Here is a 22,290-nt window from a genome sequence, read left to right as displayed (position 1 = left end):
GCATAGTCTTGTTCTATAACTACATTTAAGTTTCATGTTAAATTCTTTTGCAAAAAAACTCCAAAATTCCAAAATTCCTGAGCCAAAATTCCCTGCCCCTTTGCAACCCTATTCTTGATATGGTAAAACATTGCTTTGAGTTTGTAATATTAGACGCCACAGTGCGGCTGTCTGGCGTGTTAGTCTGTTATGATACTATTTTAAACATAAAAGTAGTGTTTAGTATCATTCTTATTTTTCTCATCCTTTCTTGCTTGCTTCAAATCAATGCAATCCAAAGCAATGCTCTGTTTCCTTTCTGAAGGGTTCTGCATTGAACCTCACAAGTACAAATGCAAAGTGTTTATTCCCTTCCACCAGGTAGTGTCTCTTCCACACCTAAGAAGAGGAGGGTAAATCGCTCTGATCGCACATCATGTCGCTTCCAGGCTGAGCCTGGACACCTTGGTTTCTCTGTGCATTCACGTGTCACTCAGCCAGCAGCCTATCCTGGTCCAGCTTAGCACAGAGACAAGTTGGGAACTGTAATTTTGTCGGTGGCTGTGTGACAGACTGCTGGTGTCCCACCTGTGAGTTTATGATTACAGAACGGGGGAACAGCTGTTCCCCTGCCAGTAAGGGTGTACTGTTTGTTGGAAATATACTTTGTCAATCAGTGCACAAAGTTAGACTGGACTCACTCATACATTTAAAAATAACATTATTTGATTAGAGCAAGTTTTCTCCCAGAGCTTTAAGGCAATTTCAATCCCTGATGATTGCAGCAATATGTAAGAAATGTGTTCCCTAAATAAACAAATCGGCTATCTTGTTGGTTAACAGAGGGGCTAGCAGAGATATCACTTTATTAATCTCTGGAGGGAAATTATACTGTGATAGCAGGCAGATGTAATTAAATACGACAACAGGTAATTTAAACGTAGCTAAAAATGCAGCAAAAGCAAAAAAAAGCAGAAGCACGGAATGTATGAGTTGGTTGTTAAAAATGTGCAAATAAAGTGCAAAGAGCTTGCGTGGTAAGAGCAAGGTGATAAATAATGATAAAATTATTAGAGAACAGTAAAAGAGCAAATAAAAAGCTATCCTGAATGATTGAAGTGATCAGGAGCTCAGATGCCTCGCCTATGCAGAGGAGCTGATCCTTCTCTGTAAGTCAAATAGCAAAAATGGCTCAGCGACGCAACCTGTCACCTTGTGCAGACATGAATTCTAATGGAAGGACATAAACATACAGTTTATTCCTGGGGGACGATGACGTGCAATTCCACTGCACTTGTCCAATAACCTTAGCTGTGTCTTCAGCAGTGTGTCCATTCTGGGCCCCAGAGAGAAGACTGCGTTTTCAAGATGTCCGACCGCGTGCTATTGGGGCCTCTTTGTGATCTCTGTGGCTGTGAGTTTAGGGCCACTCCTCTATTCCTGCGAGCACTCTTGGAAGTTAACCTTTACTGCTTATACATCCCCTTCAGTCGTGTCATGTCTGTGTTTAGTTGCCAAAAATGCTGAATGAACCTTTCCTGTTCACGGTGCTTCACATTAAAAGCTTTCCATGGCCAGACGGATGCAGGCTTTTATTTTTGAAGAATGTGTATGACATGCAATGGGATTGTTTTGTATCTTGCTGTATAACAGGCAGATTCTTTTGTCCCTCTAATTTGTTATTGTCCAACAAAGTGGTAGCTGGGACTTGAATGAGACCCTGGAAAGAGCAAAAAGTTAAGTCAAAGGAGAGATGCATGGGGGTGGGGGGAGCATGTGTGGTATTATATAAAGCCCAGATGGTCCCAGAGAAGCATGTGACATGGAGGGATATGATGAGAGGGGTGTATGTCTGTCCGTCTGACCGACCTGGAGGCCCCGGGGGGCCAACTCCACAGGCTGGAGCACCTGGGCGCAGAGGCAGACATTGGGGTCAGTCAAAGGAGAGAAGGGGGTAGGGGGGGGGTCATGCTATCCATCTTCAGCCATAAAAAGGAGACCACTTCCTGAACTTGTGGGTGAAGAGAACCCAAAGTGTCGTGATTTTATTTATTCCTTCTGTTCGACACGTTTTGATACCAATAAAACTTTGCTGCGTCTTTCCCTGTTCAAAAGTCAACGCCGCTCGCTGTGCGCCACCCCGCTGGGATGGATGCGGTTTGTGCTCACACACTGCTGTGCACGTGGCACCGCTGCGAGTACGTACCCCTGAACCTTCCTGTTGCGTCCCACCTGCGGCCCCCACTAACTTTCAATAAAATGACCCGCACAGCTGGAGTGAGAGACGCACCACGGAGCTTCGTTTGTGGTATACTGTCTTCCGTCGCTGTCTGTCAAAACGACTCGTTTGCTGTATGTAAAGAGATGCTTTTTATGAGCAGCATTTACAGTTTGTTCATTGAGCCCCAGGCTCTGCTTTGAGCTGATAACTCAAGGAGCTTGAATGAGTGAATGAAGGTTTTGTCATTGTGCTCTGCACACAGTTGGGCCTCGCCGATATAAGCCAGGAGTGCTGCATCTACAGCAGAAGAAAGTAACAAAATCTGATCTTCAGTCCAGTTCATTGTTTCAGCAATATTATATTAAAGGAATACTGGAAAAATCTTAGTCCATCCGGCTTTCCTTGTAAAGCTTGCAATCATCTGCACTCTGAATGTTTCAGGCTTTTGTTTTCTATGGAAATGAAAATGGCACTTTTCACTTCAGCCCTCTCACAGTAGAAAACAGCAGTTCGCCAAAACCACCTCTTCAAAAATCAAGGGTTGAACTTGTTTGCACATAAATTCTTCCGCCATTTTAATTTGACGACGCCGCAGTCACTGAGAGGAACCAAATATGTAGAATACCAACGGCCGCGGCATCATTTTAGTTGGTCTTCGGTAAAGGAGCGTACCGAGATTAGCGGTGCCTATTTATTTTTATCCGAAACGGCACGAGAATCTTCACGTGCGCCGGCTTAAAAAAATCCGACAGACAGACGGACCCAGCTGAGGTTAGGAAGGAGGTCAGGAGAGAGGGACCATCTGATGCCAGCAGATGGAGCGGTGGAGGGAGGGAGGAGAAGCTACGAATCAGGACGACAAGGCCAAATGCTTCTCCGCTGTTCTCAAGGCGCTGATTTCACTTTGCATCCCGTCTGCTCCAGCGCGCCCACCTTATGGCCGACTTTTGGGTTAGAGGAGGTGGTATGTTACGGAGACTAGTCAATAAATAGGAGTGCGGCACATGAGTCATTTTTACCTGGCATGTGAATGTGTTAACGGTTCACCCCCGTCGAGTGATACAGATGAAACTATGAACGCACTCGTCACCATGGCTCCTCTTCGTCTCAGCATCCTCTTGTTATTCGGTAAAAAATGGGTTTTTATCGCTGGACACATCGCCTCAGAAACACTTTTCTTCCCCCGCCCCCGAGTTCACCCTCTCTCTCTCTTTGCTCCCTGTCTGCTGTAGAATGGAGCCGTTCCGGGGGAGCCGGTGAAGAAGGATGAGAACTCCCGGAGAGGGAACTGGGGCAACCAGATCGAGTTTGTCCTCACCAGCGTGGGCTATGCCGTGGGCCTGGGCAATGTCTGGAGGTTCCCCTACCTCTGCTACAGGAACGGAGGAGGTACGCACTTCCACCCAGAGCCCCGCTCTGTTGGTCTGAGTTACTAGTGGTGGCTATAACATTGTTGTCCTGTGAGAGGGCAATACAAGTGTTAATGTTTTCACAAAACACTACTGTACGCACTACAATTTTTTAATTGGTGCCCATAGAATCAGGAGTTATGTTGTGGTTGATTCAGTAAACAAGCCAGCAAAATAGCAAATGGAGAGCAGCTACTGCGTGGCACCAGCTATTTGTAAATCCTCTAGTCGGTTTTTGTGTAATGTTTTTGATTCCAAACTAATGTTTTATTAAGTACTGGCATTCTGTTAAACATCAGGGAATGTCTCGGCTGGTAAAGAAATGATTGCTAGGAAACATATGCTGTGCATAAGGATCCACCGTATTTAAAAAAAGTAAAATATAAAAGCTTAGCAGATTGAATCTGCTATGCACCTTTATTACGTTTTAGGGCCCAACTTCCATCCAGAGACCCCTGACAAACCTCCAGCCTAGTTGTGCGTAACGAAAAGATTGTTAATTGGGGTGTGAACACTGGGAATGCGTCTGAGTGCACAGAGCGGCTCCAGCTGCTTCCTCCGCTGACGTGCTGCTTTTGCGCTGCAGCACAGGAACACGATGAGAGCAAGCTACACTGCAGCACACAGTCCCTCTGCCCTCCACTCAAAGGCAACCCTCAAAACGCTGCATTGGCTGCACTCAAATCTGTTCTACAAAATGTCTGAGCAAAGGGCCAAAGTAGAGCAAAAGTCAGAGTTTGACCAAAGCCAGCAACTCAGTGAGTCCAATATTTTATGCTGCAGATATCTGTGTTATGCACGTGGAAGATTTGTGCTCCCGTACAAGGAGGCAGGATATTTAGTTTGTGCACAAGCTCGCACACGGCCACAAACGGGGCGGAGCCACAAGCTTCATCCGGCCACAGAACCACGAGGTTCTGGTAATGTACAGAACTAACGGGTCGCACTGACCTGTTTCAAGTATGGACGCTCATAGGAAAACACACACACACACACACTATAGTCATCCCCATAGATGTCTGCAGAGTCGCTGCACCGCTGAACGCCCTCAGCTGCTCATGCAGTGACATCTCGGCTCACCCAGGGGAGGTGGCTGGGCAGATGAGCGCTGCGTTTACTTTTTCTTTTTGTTTTTTTTCTTTTCTTCATATCACAAGATACAGTTTTTGTAGTAATTAACATTACTGTGCATTTATTTGTTGTGTGTACATCTCTTGATTACTTTATACTTCGGACGTTTCTAATAGCACAAATGATTTTTTGATGGGGCTTTTGTCATGCCTACACTTGTTTCAATCCCAGCCAGTTACAGCCTACATTCTTTAGGTTCCAGAAATTGTTGAGATAAACTGTATTTTTCTTTTGTCTGTGGACCATGTTACTCAACAATTTTTTCACACCATTCTAACAACTACACAGTGATCATTGTCTGATTATTTTACTGCCTGGCTTCTATGCTTTTGTCTGGAAAAAGAGCAGAGTCCTCTCGTCCACTGCTATAATTACATATACATAAACTGGTAAGCTTAGAATGTCTTCTGCCCACACTCTGTGTTTTACTGCAACTCAAACGCAACGTCCAGTCCTCCCAGAACAGGGACCGGGACTGAGTGCCTGTCTTACTGCCCCCCTCTCCACCCAGGTGCCTTCATGTTGCCGTACTTCATCATGCTGGTGTTCTGCGGCATTCCTCTCTTCTTCCTCGAGCTGTCCTTTGGCCAGTTTGCCAGCCTGGGCTGTCTCGGAGTGTGGAAGATCAGCCCCATGTTTAAAGGTTGGTGCCGGTGTGTTTGCAGACGGATTACACATGGGGATGAAGGCTGTGCATTTCTTTTTCCCGGATGACATCGTGGAATGTGTTATGCAGGTTTTTGTTTTGATGGCCTTGTTTAGGATGAGTGAGGTTTGGGTGCGCCGCCATGGTTTTCTTCATCACTAATTTAAAACGGAAGAAGATTCCAATCTTTGCATTTCGTGAGGGTTGTTCTTGGTTAAAGGTTAAGTGTGAGGCAATGCTTAACTTAATTGTATGCAAACTTTTAACCCGATGCAGCCACGACCCAAAAATAGTGATAATAAATAAATTAATAGATGTGTTAGCAACAGTACGGTGTGCATTCGTTGTAAAGTGTAACATACTAAAAGAGCCAGTCGAACTTAGCTTAGCTTAGCATGTAGAGGCCTGATGCTCTCCCATGCTGTCCTCTTGTCCCTCCAGGCGTGGGCTATGGCATGATGGTGGTGTCCACGTACATCGGCATCTACTACAACGTGGTCATCTGCATTGCCTTCTACTACTTCTTCATGTCCATGACTAACTTGCTGCCGTGGACGTACTGCAACAACCCCTGGAACACACCGGACTGCAGCGGGGTCCTGGGCGGCGGCAGCTACCGGTTCAACGGCAGCCTGGCTAACGCCACCACCAGCCTGGTGGCCGGGGTGTCCGAGGTGGTCAACCGCACCAAGAGGACCAGCCCCAGCGAGGAGTACTGGAAGTACGTTTTAAACTGCAAGGATACGTTTGGTTTCATCAGGTGTAGTGGCTCTGGATTTCAGCTCGTACAGGTGGTTTGTTTCACTTGTTAGTTTTTGAGCATGTCTACTGAATGCTGAGGAGCCGGTCTTCCCCGACATGGCGTGACTGTGCCTCCTGTTGTCATTTCTCAAAGCACCGGTTCTTCTGCCATTCATGCCTTGCGTGATCCATGAAGAAGAAGATATGAGAGGGATAAGCAAAGTATGTTTCAAAGCCAGGGCCAAACAAAATTTTGTTTTCCGCCGGCTCTTTTTTAGTTTTTCTAAATGACACTAAATGGCCAAAGATTAAAGTTCACTTTATATTAGCAAATTATGTCACGCTTAGTCTATTCTTCTCACCATACACCATACAATAATAAAATGCTTGCGTAATAAACGCTAGCAGCAAATACTTGTCACGTCACTCGATCAAAGATTATAATAATAATAGCTATATTGTCAAGGCTTGTATCACTGTAAGTGGTATTTTGGGAGTTTACTTTGATTTGGGTAACCAAAACATAATTTTTGTTAATGTCAAAGTCAAATATCAAGGTCCTCGCTCATCGAGAATGAGCACCTGAACTCGTCCATCCAAACTTAAGACTTTTTAAAAAATCATTGAATAGCAGAGGAATATAGAAAAGGTCGCAAGATATGACATTTTTACCATTACCATTTTATCAGAAGAGCATTGAAGCAAAGGTGCAATTGAACTCCGACTTAAATGCCACAAGAATTCTGACCCCAAGCCATTCACCAGATAATGGTAAAAATGTAACTTTATCCTTACAGCACCACTTCGGGGTCAATAAGTGAATTTACCTTTTTAGGCTAAAGTGTTCACAAACACTTTAGGGGGGGTGAAAGAGGTCCAGCAGCAGCGTCAAACCTCTAATTGGTGCCTTTGTGTTTTCTTCACTTTGTCATTAAGGGCTTATTTGGATTTTTTTGTTTGCTGTGAAAATATTTCCTTAAAAAGAAAAGCGATCTCCCAAGACTGTTCAGAGTTCAAAAACCTGTAAATATCAAATAATCAAACATGTGATGTTCCCTCTTTCTCAGACACTACGTGTTGAACATCTCCGATGACATTGGGAACTTTGGAGAGGTCCGTCTCCCTATCCTGGGCTGCCTGGCTGTGTCCTGGTTTGTCGTCTTCCTCTGTCTCATTAGGGGCGTCAAATCCTCTGGAAAGGTCAGTCTCTCACTCTCACACACACTCACTAATAATACTCATTCATAGACATTAAGGCTTGGCCACATTTGAAAACAGACATAGTACTCCCATAGTAAGTCTATTTGACTGTTTTATCACTTAACATTTTGCCAAGGAAGGTTACTCATTTTAATTGATTTCGCTACATGGTGTGACCATCTTGTGTGTGTGTGTGTGTGTGTCTGCACGCAGGTGGTGTACTTCACGGCCACATTCCCCTATCTCGTTCTGACCATCCTGTTCATCCGCGGCATCACCCTTGAAGGAGCCGTCAACGGCATCAAGTACTACCTGACTCCACAGTGGCATAAGGTCCTCGATGCAAAGGTATCTGCTCAAACACACACGCGGCTGTCGGGCTGGGGATTCTTTATTATACTTCTGACTGGTTGTTGGCCTCCGGCCTTTGTAGGTGTGGGGAGATGCGGCGTCACAGATCTTCTACTCGCTGGGCTGTGCGTGGGGGGGTCTCATTACCATGGCCTCCTACAACAAGTTCCACAACAACTGCTTCAGGTGGGTTTTCCAGACTCCAGATGAACGAGAACAACGTTTGCTCCACCTTGAAGGAATCGTTCAGTGTTTTGGGAAGAAACACTTCATGCTGAGACTTTGATGAGAAGATCGATGTCACTTTTCACGCAACAAATGATATGTTGTGGTTTTATGTGAGGTTATGTGCGATTTCTGGCCTCTTGGAATCTTGATTTCACTAAGAGGTTGCCAAGCAACTTATGGAAACTCCTCCAAGTTATTTTTCCTAACTAAGAAACTATCCAGTTAATAACCCGATGGCTGTACCAAGCTTCATTCAGTACATTCAGAGCCTTCATCAATATTCAAATGCTGTCCGAAAAGATTAAAATGTAAAAAAACAGAAATTGATTACAGCCCTATACAGCCACATACAGATCTCTCATTCAAGTAAATCAAGAGTAGCGTTAATTTGGCGTTCGTGGGCAGATTTTTTTTTAAAGCTTAAGAGAGACTTAAGCTCAAACTCATATTTTAAGCTTATTAAGCTCATATGTCCAACTCTCAAAAATAAGGTAAAGATCAATGAAAGTAATCCAGGCGCTGTTTTCTAATGTGTATTAGGTCGAATTGTGCAAATAGTTGCACAATTATCTAGAACAAATGCACACTTAAAGGCAGGAGGAGGATTTGTCTGTTGCAGGCCCGGCTGATGAGAGATTGCTTTGTCTCTACGTTGCTGTACAGTCCTTTACCTTTTTAAATGGTCAACTTTTCCAGAAACAAAGACGATGTTTGAGCAACCCAGACCAGCGTCTCAATATTTGCACTAATCAGGCAAGCACGAGGAGTCGAAGAAGAGGAGCAGCTAGAAAGTTGAGAATTAACCACAAGGTTTCAGAAGGTTTCAGTAGGTTTCAGGGCTAAATCAAGAAGGTGAGAACAGGAACTGGATTCATTCCGCTTGAATGCAAAGGGATCGAGAAACGGGGTGAGGAGATGGTTTAAAAGGGGGGAGGAAACGAGACAGTGGAGGCAATAATAAGAGGAAAAGATGTCATTTATTCTCCTGAGCTTGTCCACACATGCTGACAGAGAGAGTGGCGCTGGGCTGGGCCAGGGGAGCGGCTGAAGATATAATTTGTCCTTCTGTCAGCAGCTCGAGGTTGTGCTATCTGTGCACACAGCTGCGTGGCGCTCTAATCAGCTTGCGTTCTGCAGGCCCGTGCCTGTGGACGCACCCTCTGCACTCCTGCAACACCCCCACCAAGCGGTGCACGAGTGGAAGTGCAGGGAGTTGGAGGCATCGGAGGCACCGTCGGTGAATGGGGAATGTGAGGAAACGGAGCCAAGTCTGATTCGGGCTAATTGAAGTGCAGCATGCAGCCAAAGACAAGAAATGGACCAGAACCTGCCGAATGGCACCCTTTAGCATTGTTGGTTGGCCTCTGCCTCGTCTTCATCGCAGTCCAAATCGTCTCGAGGAGCGACACCTTCTTATTTGTATTATTACCGTATGCCTGAAATATTGAAGTTATTAGTAGTCATCATGTGTGGTTTAAAGGGCTTTAGTAAACATGGAAAGAAACATGATTGATAAGGGGATTGGGGGGTTGGTCAGGTGTTTCAGAACATTGTAATGATTCCTATCAGCTCCTGAAACACAACCACGTCAGCGCTAGGGGTGTAGTGATACTTTGCTCTGGATCTATACATTGAATGTAAAAAGTCAAAACTTAATCTTAAAGATGAGCCCCCACACGCCCGGGACAGCGGTTTCCTTCTTAGCGCCCCTCCTTCCCTGTATAACACAACCAGTCATGTGCTAGTTGCTTTTTGGCAGTCTATTTAAGTGTAACTGCAAACCTATAACTGACCCCCCCCCCCCTAAATGAACGATGGGGATTCATTTTCTCCTCTGGCTTCTCCTCTCATTCCCTGCTGCTCATTAAGTCCTCCACGTCGCACATAAGCTTCTTCGCTGTTGAAAAAACATTTGGCCTTTCTTTCAACCTCCTTTTAATTTAGTAATTAACAGATGAAAGTTAACTCTTCAATGAGTGTGGTGACTAAAGATGTAGTCAGAAGTCGCCTTTATAGGATGCGTTGAGTCACTCATAGCTAATTAGGACATGTGGCGTGACCTATGGAAAAGCATCACTGGGTGTTTCCTCTTATCCTGTTTCCTCTTATCCTATAAATAACTGGGATTTGACTCAATGGCCAACATGTTGCTCCTTCTCTTCTCTTTGTACAGAGACAGCATCATAATCAGCATAACCAACTGTGCAACCAGTGTGTATGCCGGCTTTGTCATATTCTCCATTCTGGGCTTCATGGCACACAACCTAAACGTCCCTGTGTCGGATGTGGCCGACCACGGGCCTGGCTTGGCCTTCGTCGCCTACCCAGAAGCCCTCACTCTGCTGCCCATCTCACCGCTCTGGTCACTGCTCTTCTTCTTCATGCTCATCCTCCTGGGACTGGGGACACAGGTGAGGCCGGAAAACTGTACATGTCCGCCCATACTTTTGACCAGTACTGTGTGTTTCGGATAAAAGTGCTACTTTCCACAGTAACTAGTAGAGTAGGGGATTACAATTCACTCTGTGTTAACGCAATTCCCTTTCATTGTGGCAGTAATAACGTATTTGCACATATGTGGCCCTTCCCTGAGGAAGAGGAGGAGAGAAAAGGAAGCCCGAGAGCACTGATTTGGAGCCTCGAAGACGCAGGGAACATTGCAATCCTCCGTAACCTTTTTGCAAGCAGCAAATTGCTCTCAACTGGGATGAATCAAAAATACTTTAACTTTCAGACTGAGAGGACTCGGTGTGCAAAAAAACTGCAAAACAAAGAACATCAGCCTAGGCTGTGCTTTGTGTGTGAATGTGAATATGTTTTTAATTGGTAGCATGCTCACATTAGCACAAAAGCACCACTTCAGCTGGCCTGTAGACTATTATTATGATATATATATATATACAGTATATACAGTATATATATATTAGCCAGTAGATATAATTGATTTAGGAAGGAGATTGAGCAGCCTATTGAACCCATAAACCTCCTCCCTGTTGCGGTAGTTCTGTCTGCTGGAGACCCTGGTGACGGCCGTGGTCGACGAGATCGGAACCGACTGGATCATCCGGAACAAGACCATTGTCACGCTTTCGGTGGCCATAGTTGGATTCTTACTGGGAGTGCCGCTAACAACACGGGTAAGTCCCGCCCACAAGCAGAGCGCGTCTTTGTAAGCAACTCGTCTTCTGTCATGGAGGTGACTTTGTTTTGTCATCTGAGCGCAGGCGGGAATCTATTGGCTACTGCTGATGGACAACTACGCTGCTAGTTTCTCTCTGGTCGTCATCTCCTGCATCATGTGCATCTGCGTCATGTATGTTTATGGTAAGATGATGCTCTCATCTCATTTAGGACATGGGTCATGCATTTTCAAAAGATTTCAGGCTTTGCTGTGAAATCAATGACGGGTGCATTGGGGGGGGGGGGGGGGGGGAGTGAATTACGAATCAGTACTTTTACTATTCAAAGATGTGATAAGCAATAATATTGTAGAAAAATAAATTCTTCAGCTGTTTTCGAATTTCATGAATAACTCTTTTCTCGTGACAGGCCACAAAAAATACTTCAAAGACGTGGAGATGATGCTGGGCTTCCCTCCTCCTCTCTTCTTCAAAGTCTGCTGGAGATTCATCTCGCCCCTCATCATCTCTGTAAGTGAACATGCACCCATACCAACACGCCTGCTCCTTACACAAGTTCTCAATGTGTACATCTGATGGAACCACACGGCACCTTAGCGATCCCAACGGCGTTGAGCGAGCGGTTGGGAAGTCTTTTTTTCCGCGTTGCTGTTGCACTGTGTGGGACCTGACCTACATTTGAGCCGCCATGGACACTAATCTGTTCGGCCACTGTTGGCTTTGTTTCCAGTATAAACTTCTAAAAGCAAAGCTTTCAGACTGGGAGATGGGCCTGTGCAGCTGATATCAGAGTGGTATTTCCCAAGCAGGCGCATTAGCCCACTAAGCTGCTGGGCCAACCAAGAAATTCATTGTTGTGGATTACTACTCAGATTTGAGCCCTTTTTGTTTCCTCATTCATTTGACTGCTCAGATTAACGCCTTAGTGCTTCTACCAGAACTGTGACTCAGCTCACTGCTCTTGGTAAATGTTGTGCTTTATAATCCGAATTATCTGCATATTTGAGATAAAAACAACCAGCTGCTGTCCACAAGAATCTGACTTGTACTGAGTCAATGACGGTACCGCTTGCCATACGACCGGTACCTACCTGTTGTGTAACATGATGATAGCTTATTAAGACCCTCTTTCTATATTTTGGATGTTAGTAACAGATTAAAATACACACTTTTATCATCTTTTATTTTTTCCATCAGCATGCTCTGTATAATCACGCTCACTCCCGACCTCTTTTCTCTGCGTGTAGTTCATCCTGATCTTCACAGTGATCCAGTACAAGCCCATCACCTACAATAACTACGTGTACCCCGGGTGGTCTCTGGCTATTGGCTTCTGCATGGCCATGTCCTCTGTGATCTGCATACCCGTCTATGCCCTCTACAAGATCTCAAGGTCCCCAGGGGCCACCTTCAGAGAGGTAACAACACACATCTGGAGAACCTTTTACTTAAAGTTGTATTCATTCTGTATAGTAGTTGTTTGCATTCAAACACCATTCAAAAGAATAGGTTAGATAGATATTTCTATTGACAACATTTTTTAAAATCAGTGGTCATATTTACGGATTTCTTCCGACAAAAAATGATTCATTCTCTCGTAAAAAAATCTTCATTTTAATAATGGTGGAATTAATCTATGAAACCAGAAAAGTGAGACTCTGGAAAGGATGTAGTTAGCAGACCAATCACAGCCTTATAGGCTGCGTGAGGTGTACAAAAATTGGTTGTCGCACAGAAGAAGGGGAGAAAAAGCGAGCAAGGGGCTCTTGCTTGTGCGTGTCCTGGCGTTGAACGAGGCTTAGCCCTGAAAGCAGCAGCACTCGATTCACACCTGGTCACGCGTTGCTTTGTTTAAATAACTGGCCCATAAAGTCCCGCCCTGAAATGAAAGCTGCTCTCAGCCATGTGTCCCTCTTTGTCTTTCTAATGTGTCCCTCTTTGTCTTTCTAATGTGTCCCTCTTTGTCTTTCTATTGTGTCCCTCTTTGTCTTTCTAATGTGTCCCTCTTTGCCTTTCTCGCTCAGCGGTTGAAGTTCGCTTGCCGGCCACATCCATCCTGGGGCCCCGCCCTGCAGGAGCACCGGATAGGCCGCTACGCCTCCTTGGCCTCCGAAGACACGGTGGAATCTCGTCCCCTCAGGGAGAAGCAGGAGCTGAATGAGGAGCAGAAGGGAGAGCTGAAGGAGGAGCTGAAGGAGGACGAGGAGGACAAGGAGAGGAGGGATGAGATCAGCCTCACCATCCAGGGAAGCAATGGCTCCACCAACACACAAAACAACCCCAATCCCAGCGCATAGGCGGCACGGTGCTCCGTCAGCGCTGCCGGGCACCACCCCCATCCCACCCCCCTTCGGTTCTCCACCAACTCTTCCCTCTCTTCTTCCCTTCTCCCCCATCCTGCAACCCACTTTCCCACAGTCCTCTGTGGGGGAGATCCCATTTGCTGGAGACCTTTACATATTGTAAGGGCTTATATCCTAATCTCGTCTATCTATCCATCAATCTGTGTGTTGTCTCTAGATAAACAAAGAAGAAAAAAAGCGAAAGGAAAAAAAAAAAATTGGGTCTTCATCCAAAATATGTATGTGTATATTAGTGTGTGCATGGTTTGTTTATTTGTTACACATAATTTAATGCAGTTTTTTTTCCTTTCCTTTTTTTTTTTTTTTAAACTTGTATATGTCATCTTCATGTGCAGTTAGAGGTACCGTAGATTGTGAAGCTGCATGCAGCACCATAGAGACGCACACTGTTCTCCTATTTTCTGGTACCTGGGTCTGTGTGGGATCACAGCCGTGATTGGCAGCTGGAGACTTGCGACGCGATATACGGTGTGGTGCAGTGACAAAGAGGAAACTGGGTGAACTGGGGCGACCCGGCCTTCAACCGCTTGATAGGAGGCGGTCACACTCATCACACTATGGTACATATTACGGCACACAGTGACCTCAACCGTAGGTGATCTCAGATTAATACTAAACCTGTTGTTTGTTTTATGCTGCTTCCTTCTTTTTTTTAGTTTTTAGTTTGACAGAGCACACACGTTTAACACCTGAGAGGGCGGCTGACAATTTTTCGTGGGGAACGTCCTCCATTCGTGAATTTTTTCCAATTAAAGCTGATGATTCAGCAGAGAAATATCAGTTAACTTGGATCGGTGCTGTAGTCTCTGCCGCTGCACACACACACATTGCATTGACATGCAAGCATTTCTTCCGGGTTTTAAGACAGAATAGATCCCAACGCCCATTTCTCAGGGTCCAAGTTAAACTTGTGTTTCCTTCGCTGTGGAAACCTTGTAGGGACCTTTTAAGTTCATGGGGACCTTAGACTGCCTAACTCTTCCCCCGCTGTCGACAGAACACACACACACACACGTGCACACAAAACAGGGGGGTGTAGCTCTGTCTGTCAAAGTGCCATCTCTCCTTAAGTCTTCCAGGCATTCTTCCTGAGTAAAATGCATCTTAGGATGAGGTCCGTGGAGGAGTATCCGGGCTAGGGGACGTAGCCAGAGGCAGTATGGTGGGCGTGTCGTAGTCTGTGTCTCCCTGTGGGTTCTATCACTCTGCCCCATTGACACGTTTACCAAAAACACCCAAGTTACCCGAGTCCTGCACATGTTTTTGGTAACGTATGTATGCTGTATATCACGCCTGGTACGGTGGTGGAAGCTTAAATGTGCTTGCAGGTATTTACTTTGAAGCTCTGAGGCGTGCTGTGCTGTGAGGAGGCAGAGAAGTGCAGCAGAGTTGTGTAGATTTAAATGTAGCTGTATAGTATGGTTCTCAGTAGAGTTCTCCTTTTTACCTCTTATTATTGTAAAGTAACTTAGTAAATAATTATAAGACAACATGTGTTTATTTTGTACAAAAAGAATTACAAGAAAACTACAGAATCTCACCTAACCATGTTTACCATTCCTCATCCATGACTTGATTTGTTGTTGTCGGGTGTGAGTGAGAAGGGCCCGTCTTTTGGTTGGGTTATCCTTAAAGAAGTGTCCGACTAGAGGCCTTCCAGGAGAACTTTGTAGTGGTGAGGCCACAGACGCGTGTGGCGGTCTGAATACTGAACAAATACAGGCAGCTGTCTATCCGTCCGTCTGTAAGGTTTCTTCGCCTCGTGGTTTATCTTCGTGAGCTGGGAAGTCGTGGACGATATCCAAGACGCTCGCAGACCTATAGTGATACCAGTGGGACCATGGAACATATTCTCAAAAAATACCAGGCTGTATTAGTTTGTGTTCCTTTTTGCGTAAAGAGTTAGCTGACAAGATTGAAAGCACTGGCATGTATGTGCAGGGGACGAAAGCTGGATAGCTTAGCATAAAGACTGGAGATGGGGAACAGCTACGCCGTCTTATAACAATACATGCCTTCACTAATGAACACATTTTTATCTTGTTTTTTGAGAATTTTTTCAAGATTTTTTTTGCAAATTGTTGTCTTTACGATCTCGCCGAACATCAAATAAAATAAAATAAATGTATTAATTATTGAGCTCTTAGAGTTGCTAGGATGATTTGAGCCACACGGTTTCCCTGTGTTCCCAGTCTTTATGCACCGCTAAGCAGCCGCTGGCTACAGCCTCATATTCACCATACATACGAGTAAATCAATCCTATTATCTAACTCTCAGGAAGCAAAATAAGCATTTCCAAATGGTGGATTCTCCTTATAAGGATTTCATATGACTTCATGCTTATCGGTTTTTACATAGATTTTCATAATTATTGAATTAGACCCCAGGCTCCGACTAGTTTAACCGGATCATTTTCATAAGATTACATAGGTCAGGGTTTTTTTTTGGTCCACAAAGCTAGTTTGGCTAAATCACCATAGCAACACATCCAAAAACTTGAATCTGCTGTGTCGCAGGCTAATTTAAGTGAGCCGGATAAGCCTGCCACTCCCACGGAAAGAAATGACAGCTCCCTTCCTCAGAGATCCTATTGATGAGCGACATCCGTTAGATTAGTGCTTTATAGGGAGAGAGTTCTTCAAGAGCACCAAGATCCGTTATCACATCACGATGACTTCCTATACGAGCGCTGTGGATGCTGCCAACAAGGAATCAATTTAGAAGAAGACCTTCTTTAGCCGTACATGGTTAACCCATCTATTCGTTTGTATCAATTAGAAACTCTTTGGGCTTGTTTTTAATCTACTGACTACTCCATCTAAAGAAATATAATCTGATTGAATGGGGAGATGAGGCACTTCAAATTAGCATCAAACATTTTCCCAACACGCATTTAACTTAATTTGCTGTTGGACTGTCAGAAATCCCGGTTTCGTTGATCGACTCTTCCCCCTTTTGCAGTAGGACGGCCGCGCAACATTATCCTGATTACTGATTTTTACTGATATTGATTTTCTACAGGTAGGTCATAGGAACTCACATGTGTCATGTGTCTAAATGTTAGTGAGTTGTGGCTTTGCTTTCGATCTATTGTGACTTCCTGGTTTTGGAAATATTCTCCCCACGCATTGTATTTTGTAATAGTGTTTTCTTCAATCAAATTAAGAAACCAGGTGCTCTTGGAAACTACACATCATCACCTTGCTTCCTTCGAGTCGAATTCTTACTTTTCCCGGGAAAGAAGGGTGAATATGGAGTTGTTTTTCTGGGTGCACATTGGGAGGGCTTGTAGCTCTGACCAGTTCCTTTGTGCGGTTGTCTTGTGTGTTCATGCTGTAGTAAGTGAAGCCACCGCGTCACTATGCTTTCTCTCGCCTCATCCCGACCCTTCGCCATCTCTGCTGGCCCCACAACTCTGTACAGTAATGTAAAGAATATATAATCGCACTGTGTGTATGTGCTTGTTCATCTTTGCTTTTATCTCAAGGTCGGGGTTAAGTGTCTTTTTTGTTGGGTCGGGAGGGGTGGGGCATTATTTCAATTTATTTTTTTGATTTTGTCATTTTTCTCGTAGTGTATTGTAGACGACAGTGCGTGTATCGTGTACTCAGTGTGTAGTGGATTAGCTCTTACTGCTGAACCTGCATGAAGAGCAGGTGTAGTGTCAGTATTAATGTCAGTGTACCTCTAACCTAATCGGAACTAGACAAGTCCTATTCTGCTAATGATTTTATCTTTTAAGAAAGGAAAAAAAACATTTTTTACTAAAAGAGAAGGAAAACTATACATTGTATCTTCTTTAATATTGTTCATATAATGTTAAATCACATTACTTTTGGTTTACTGTTGAAATTAAAGATAAAGCCAGCTCATTAAGAACAAAAACTTTGAATCAAAACTTGAAATACAAAATGAATGCTTGGTGGCTTCAGCTACAGTCCAAGCTTTTTAAAAACAGTATGACATGGACTTAAAGGACCAGTGTGTAGCATTTAGAGGTATCAACTGGCAGAAATGGTCAGTCAATCATTCAATCATCTCCTATGCCACTTATCCTTAAGGGTAGTGTGGGGGGGAGGGGGGGGGGTGCTGAAGTCAATCCCACCAAACCTCGGGGGACAGACGGGGTACACGTTGTCAATCACAGGGCTGACGTGGAGACAAACAACCACGGGGCGAGACATGCAGAAATGGTTTATAGTATTAATATGCTCGGCGCGCTGTGCAACGTGACCTCTAAATGCCCCCAAACGGTACACGCTGGCCCTTTAACGCTATTCAGAAGTTTATATCTTACAATGTGCAGTGCCAACGGTGGTAGAACACTGTTCACCATTAATATCCTGTGGCCCTTAACCCAAATGTTTTTTTCTAGTAGTCTAGTTGTTACAAAGTGTTAAAGTAGCAAAAATCAAAACACCAAAATGACCGAATTAGCACCAGGACCCATTAACACCCATTTTCATTCATGTGCAGCTCTAATGCATTATCACAATATGATATTGTTTCATGTGGACATTTTAGGCAATTCTGACATAAATGTATCAGATCGGGGTCCAGTTCCCTTCATATTTCGATTGATTTCTATTTTTAGTCAAGTGAACCTTCAGTTATCTGGCTACCAACAGACAAAGACCGTTTAGTCCTCCAAGAAACCTTCAAAAATAAGTGAGTGAGAATATTTTGAGTCTTCAGATGTTATTGCCTACCGTCATCTTACACTGTGCAGGAAGCCACTGATGTGGAAGAACGTGAACCGTTTTTTTCTACTCAAATTCTACTGAACTCAAAAACAAAACTGTGATTTTTACCTTGTGTCTGTAGTTCTCTGTGAATTACAGAACATTACCTCTTGAATTTCTTACTACTGCTCATATAAGCACACTCTGTTTCAGCACTTTAGGGAACCTTTTTTTTTGTAGAAGCAATAGGGGGAGGAAAAAAACATTATCATTAGAGTAATAATTCACACTTCCATTTTGGGAAAAAGAAAAAAAGGACGGCTGGTTATTTTAGTCTAATTTTCAGCGGACTAGCTGAGATAAACTGTCTAGGAGTCAGTGGTAAAAATGCTGTGTTGTTGCTATGCCAATTTAAATAGTTTCATGGGAGGAGAGGAAAAGCACAAGTGAGAAAAAGAGAACACAGTTCTTGTGGTATCCTCTATCATATCTATCTGTCTATCTATCTAACCCTGTCTGTTCTTCTTGTTCTTCAACCCTTAGGGCCAAAATCCATTGAAATGTCTTAGTCCTGTCGGCTGTATATCGTAAACTGTTGAATTACAAAATGGTAAATAAAATCTATTTTAAAGATCTCTGCGCTGCAGTCTTCTTGTGTCATGTCATAGTGTTTTTTTTAATCTCTTGATTCCTTTCAAGATGCTTGTAATACATTTTGATACGTCGTGGGAGTTGCTATTTAAAAAACACTTAGTGAGCACTAAGTGTTTCAAATATTCATATTGCACAATAAGGAAATGTTAGTGTTTGTATATACATGAAAAGAAAAGCTTTCATACAACATTTACAAATATAAAGTAATAAATCTACCAGTTATTGCAGACCTTTTGGGTTTTCGCCACCTTAAAGTTTGAATATGTATTTTCTTTCACAAAAAAAACACTGTTGTCTTTCACCGAAGTAGAAGAAATTAAAAGTTACTACAGAAATGGAGCGCTTCTCATTTCAGTCCACAGCCCATACCTGCTTAGGTATGACTAGTTGCAGTACATTTTCAATGTTTTCTTTACTACTTCAGCTATTGTCACACCAAGACTAAGCAGATAAGAGAAATTACTTTCATCACACATACGTGCTGCACTCCCCACACCTAAGAGTCTCTTGGAAAATAAAGTCAGCAGAACAACAATACAGATTTTTTTTTGTTTGTTTTTTGCAGCTTGTGAACCACTAGGGGTGTTACCCACGGCCCTTTCTTTAAATATATATTGTAGACGCAAAATACAGCATATCTTCCACGGTGGAAAAAAAATAGCAACAAAAAACCCCGTTGCACCTGAATCCAACACAAAGCTCATCAGCACAGTCTGACATTACACGTGCGAGGCAGTGAACTGCACAGCCTGTAACTATGCTGTACATCTTTCCCACTAGGTGGCGCTCGGGAGGTAATTCAATCCGTAGGGTGTTGCTGAAACAGCATTTAGATCACGTGATCAAAACTATGTGGCCTTGGTTACCTACTGTACATCGAACAAATAAGGCTTCTGTGGAAAGAGTTTACAACAACAACAACAATAATAATACAACAAGATGATCCCAACAAAGAACTCCTTCATGGCGCAGCACTGCATTGCATAACCAGAAATCCATTGAAATTTAACAAGGTATAGAGAGATCATTTAGTTAATTAGTTAATTTAGTTAACTTTTTTGTGTCGGTACATCAGACTTATTTGACTATTCAAGCAAGCCGCTAAACAAACATAAAAAGTCAAAATAATAATTGGACATGGCTGCGTTGTCCTGGCAACTGATGAAATCAGTGGAATCACCAATGGGGTGATCGCATTACCACGTGGAGTCAGAAGAGGGCAGCATGGCTGTGAATGTAAACTCGTTTCATCACTTTTGTCTTTGAGATTCACCATCACACTCTGTCCTCACAGGACAAAGAGCTACATTCTAATTGTTTTTAGAAATGACTGTTAAGGGAAAAGAATCCACCAGATGACATTCAACAAAGCTATGCATAAAGCCCTGGATGCAGGAGGATGTGATGGATGTGACCTACTGTACACAGTATGTGGGAAAACACTTGGTTTAGTTGTAATAGCCAATTAATCACTTTTTAGAATTAAAGATATCTCTCTTCTCATTTTACTTGACACTCACTTGGTGACATTGTCTTACATTGAAGCATGTGGAATTGAATTGGTTGTGTATTGACAGTGTGCTCCTCCATCAGGTGGAATTTGAACCGGGCAGCACTAGTATTTATACTCAGCCAAGCCACGTTATTAATGGGCCATAACATCCATCACCGGGCCGGCAGGTTACAAGATTAAGCTTCGGTAATGAACCCGGCGATATGTCAGTGGCTCGTTAAGTGTCAACACCACACTGGTTGTGGCTGGCTTGCTGTTGTTTTCTCTCCGCCCTGTGACATAATCACATAAGCTGTTTGGGGAATAAGTGCACCAACCAGACTCAGAGAAGCACCACTTTAGAATAGAGGAGTGGAATTATGAGTCCTGATCCAAAATGATGTCAGAGCGAGGTCGATTGTATGCGGCCCTCGGCGTCCACAGAGCAACACGGCGGTGCAGTGGTCCAGCCCCGGGGCTTCGGGGTGGTTGAAAGACATTTCTTTTCTTTTACCCGAGAGGAAGCAATTTTCCCCGCTTGGGGGACCGTTGTTGCATTTCGTCTGAGATGTGACTCCAGTTGTGAACCCATTTCTCGTTGCCAGCGCAGGCGCTCAGGCCTCCCAGCGAGCCGGCTGCCGCTGCTGCCGCCTGTGATACACGACGTGACTCCTGTGTGACGCCACGGCATTATGCTTCCATTATTAGGGTTGGAGAGAGCGCCTTTAATTGTTATTAAAATGATTTGACATTAGCCTGAGATTGATGAATTGGTTTTACAATGTTCCGTGTGGTCTTTCTAAATGCAAAGTGGTAATTAGTGCTTTGGACAAATTACTATGTGTCAGAGCACAAAGGTTTTGTCAGATCATGGAGAGTTATTGGAAGGAGAAGAAGTAGTATTGTACTTCCATTAAGTTCTGCTTGAACTGGAGCCAGGCTATAAAAAAAAAAAGAAGGTCGGGCGCTGAAACGTTTTGCTGACTGATGATTGATTGATGATTAATTGACAACACGTTTGATTAATGCTTTTAGTCCTGAGTGCTGCATTGGGGAGAACAATTATTTGTTTTTACACGGAGTACGTTTTGTTAGGGTCTACAGTGACATGCAATATGAATAATAGCGTATAATACTGATGCTATTTTCCATTTCTACTGGTATTATTCAATCAATCTCACTATAATTTTCTTTTTTTTCTGTTGTTGTTTTTGAGAGAGAGAGAGCGGGATATATCTCCTCGTATCCTCTCTAGTTGGATTTTCCACACTATACAAATGTTTTATTGTGAGCTTGCAAACATTGAGCTCAACCCGAGTACATCCTCACTGAGCCTGGCTGTAACTGGGCTGTGTTATTTGACCTCTGATCGGCTCAACCGTTCACCTGTAAATAAAACAACAGTTAGCCACAACCCTCGGTGCCACATCTCCCATACCTCCACTTGACGGTTCGTGTTGCAGACTTCTCCCAAATTGTACCAAATCCAAAGTGAGATAAGCACGGCAATGAGGCATATTTTGAGTAACTGGCTAATCAAATGACTTTGTCTGAAAAAAATGGACACTACTTTAATGACACTCAAGAGAGTTATTTACCTTCCTGTGTTATTTGTTGTGTTGTGTTCCAGCCGGGACCTCATCATTTATAATGAGGAAAAACCAAAGTTGTGGGCATTCATCTATTCAGAATAGTTCTTTTGAGCAGACAACACTACTGTTCCCCACTCACTCTCTGTTTCACCGCAAATCATGAACTTTGTTTCAACATGCATAATTTGCTTTGTGGGTTTAGTTAAACGTTCGGCTGCGAGCCCGTCAGTCACCCAGTAATTGCTTTGCCACGCTGCATTTCTCTTAAGATTACCAAAGGATAGTAGATGTCAGCTGTTAAATTGAAAGAAAATAGTTTCTGGAGGGAGGTAGCAAGTCTGCCTTTATTAAATGAAACTGGCGCCTGTGCCAGCGTTTGTTGCAACATGTCGATTTCAGAAACTAATTCCTGTTTCCTCAAGACTCGCTGTGCATTTGTTTTGTGGGTTGGTAAACAACG

At 43.7% G+C, this 22,290-nt stretch overlaps 1 protein-coding gene across 2 annotated transcripts in view; it reads left to right on the top strand.

The window, feature by feature from the left end:
* Positions 1-17,191, top strand: part of slc6a9 (solute carrier family 6 member 9) — a 47,254-nt gene extending 30,063 nt beyond the window's left edge. For both annotated transcript variants that reach the window (XM_037459480.2, XM_037459479.2), the window contains 12 exons: positions 3,433-3,589; positions 5,252-5,383; positions 5,828-6,107; positions 7,195-7,327; positions 7,541-7,675; positions 7,761-7,864; positions 10,080-10,317; positions 10,909-11,043; positions 11,131-11,230; positions 11,456-11,556; positions 12,294-12,464; positions 13,071-17,191. In XM_037459480.2, the coding sequence (XP_037315377.2) occupies positions 3,433-3,589; positions 5,252-5,383; positions 5,828-6,107; positions 7,195-7,327; positions 7,541-7,675; positions 7,761-7,864; positions 10,080-10,317; positions 10,909-11,043; positions 11,131-11,230; positions 11,456-11,556; positions 12,294-12,464; positions 13,071-13,343 (1,959 nt within the window). In that variant the 3' untranslated portion in view covers positions 13,344-17,191. The remainder of the gene's footprint in view (positions 1-3,432; positions 3,590-5,251; positions 5,384-5,827; positions 6,108-7,194; positions 7,328-7,540; positions 7,676-7,760; positions 7,865-10,079; positions 10,318-10,908; positions 11,044-11,130; positions 11,231-11,455; positions 11,557-12,293; positions 12,465-13,070) is intronic.
* Positions 17,192-22,290: the final 5,099 nt, after the last annotated feature.

This window comes from Pungitius pungitius, chromosome 15 (genome assembly GCF_949316345.1).
Source record: "Pungitius pungitius chromosome 15, fPunPun2.1, whole genome shotgun sequence".
NCBI classification, from domain to species: domain Eukaryota; kingdom Metazoa; phylum Chordata; class Actinopteri; order Perciformes; family Gasterosteidae; genus Pungitius; species Pungitius pungitius.
Note: the sequence above shows the minus strand (reverse complement) of the source record. Positions and strands in the feature narration are given on the sequence as shown.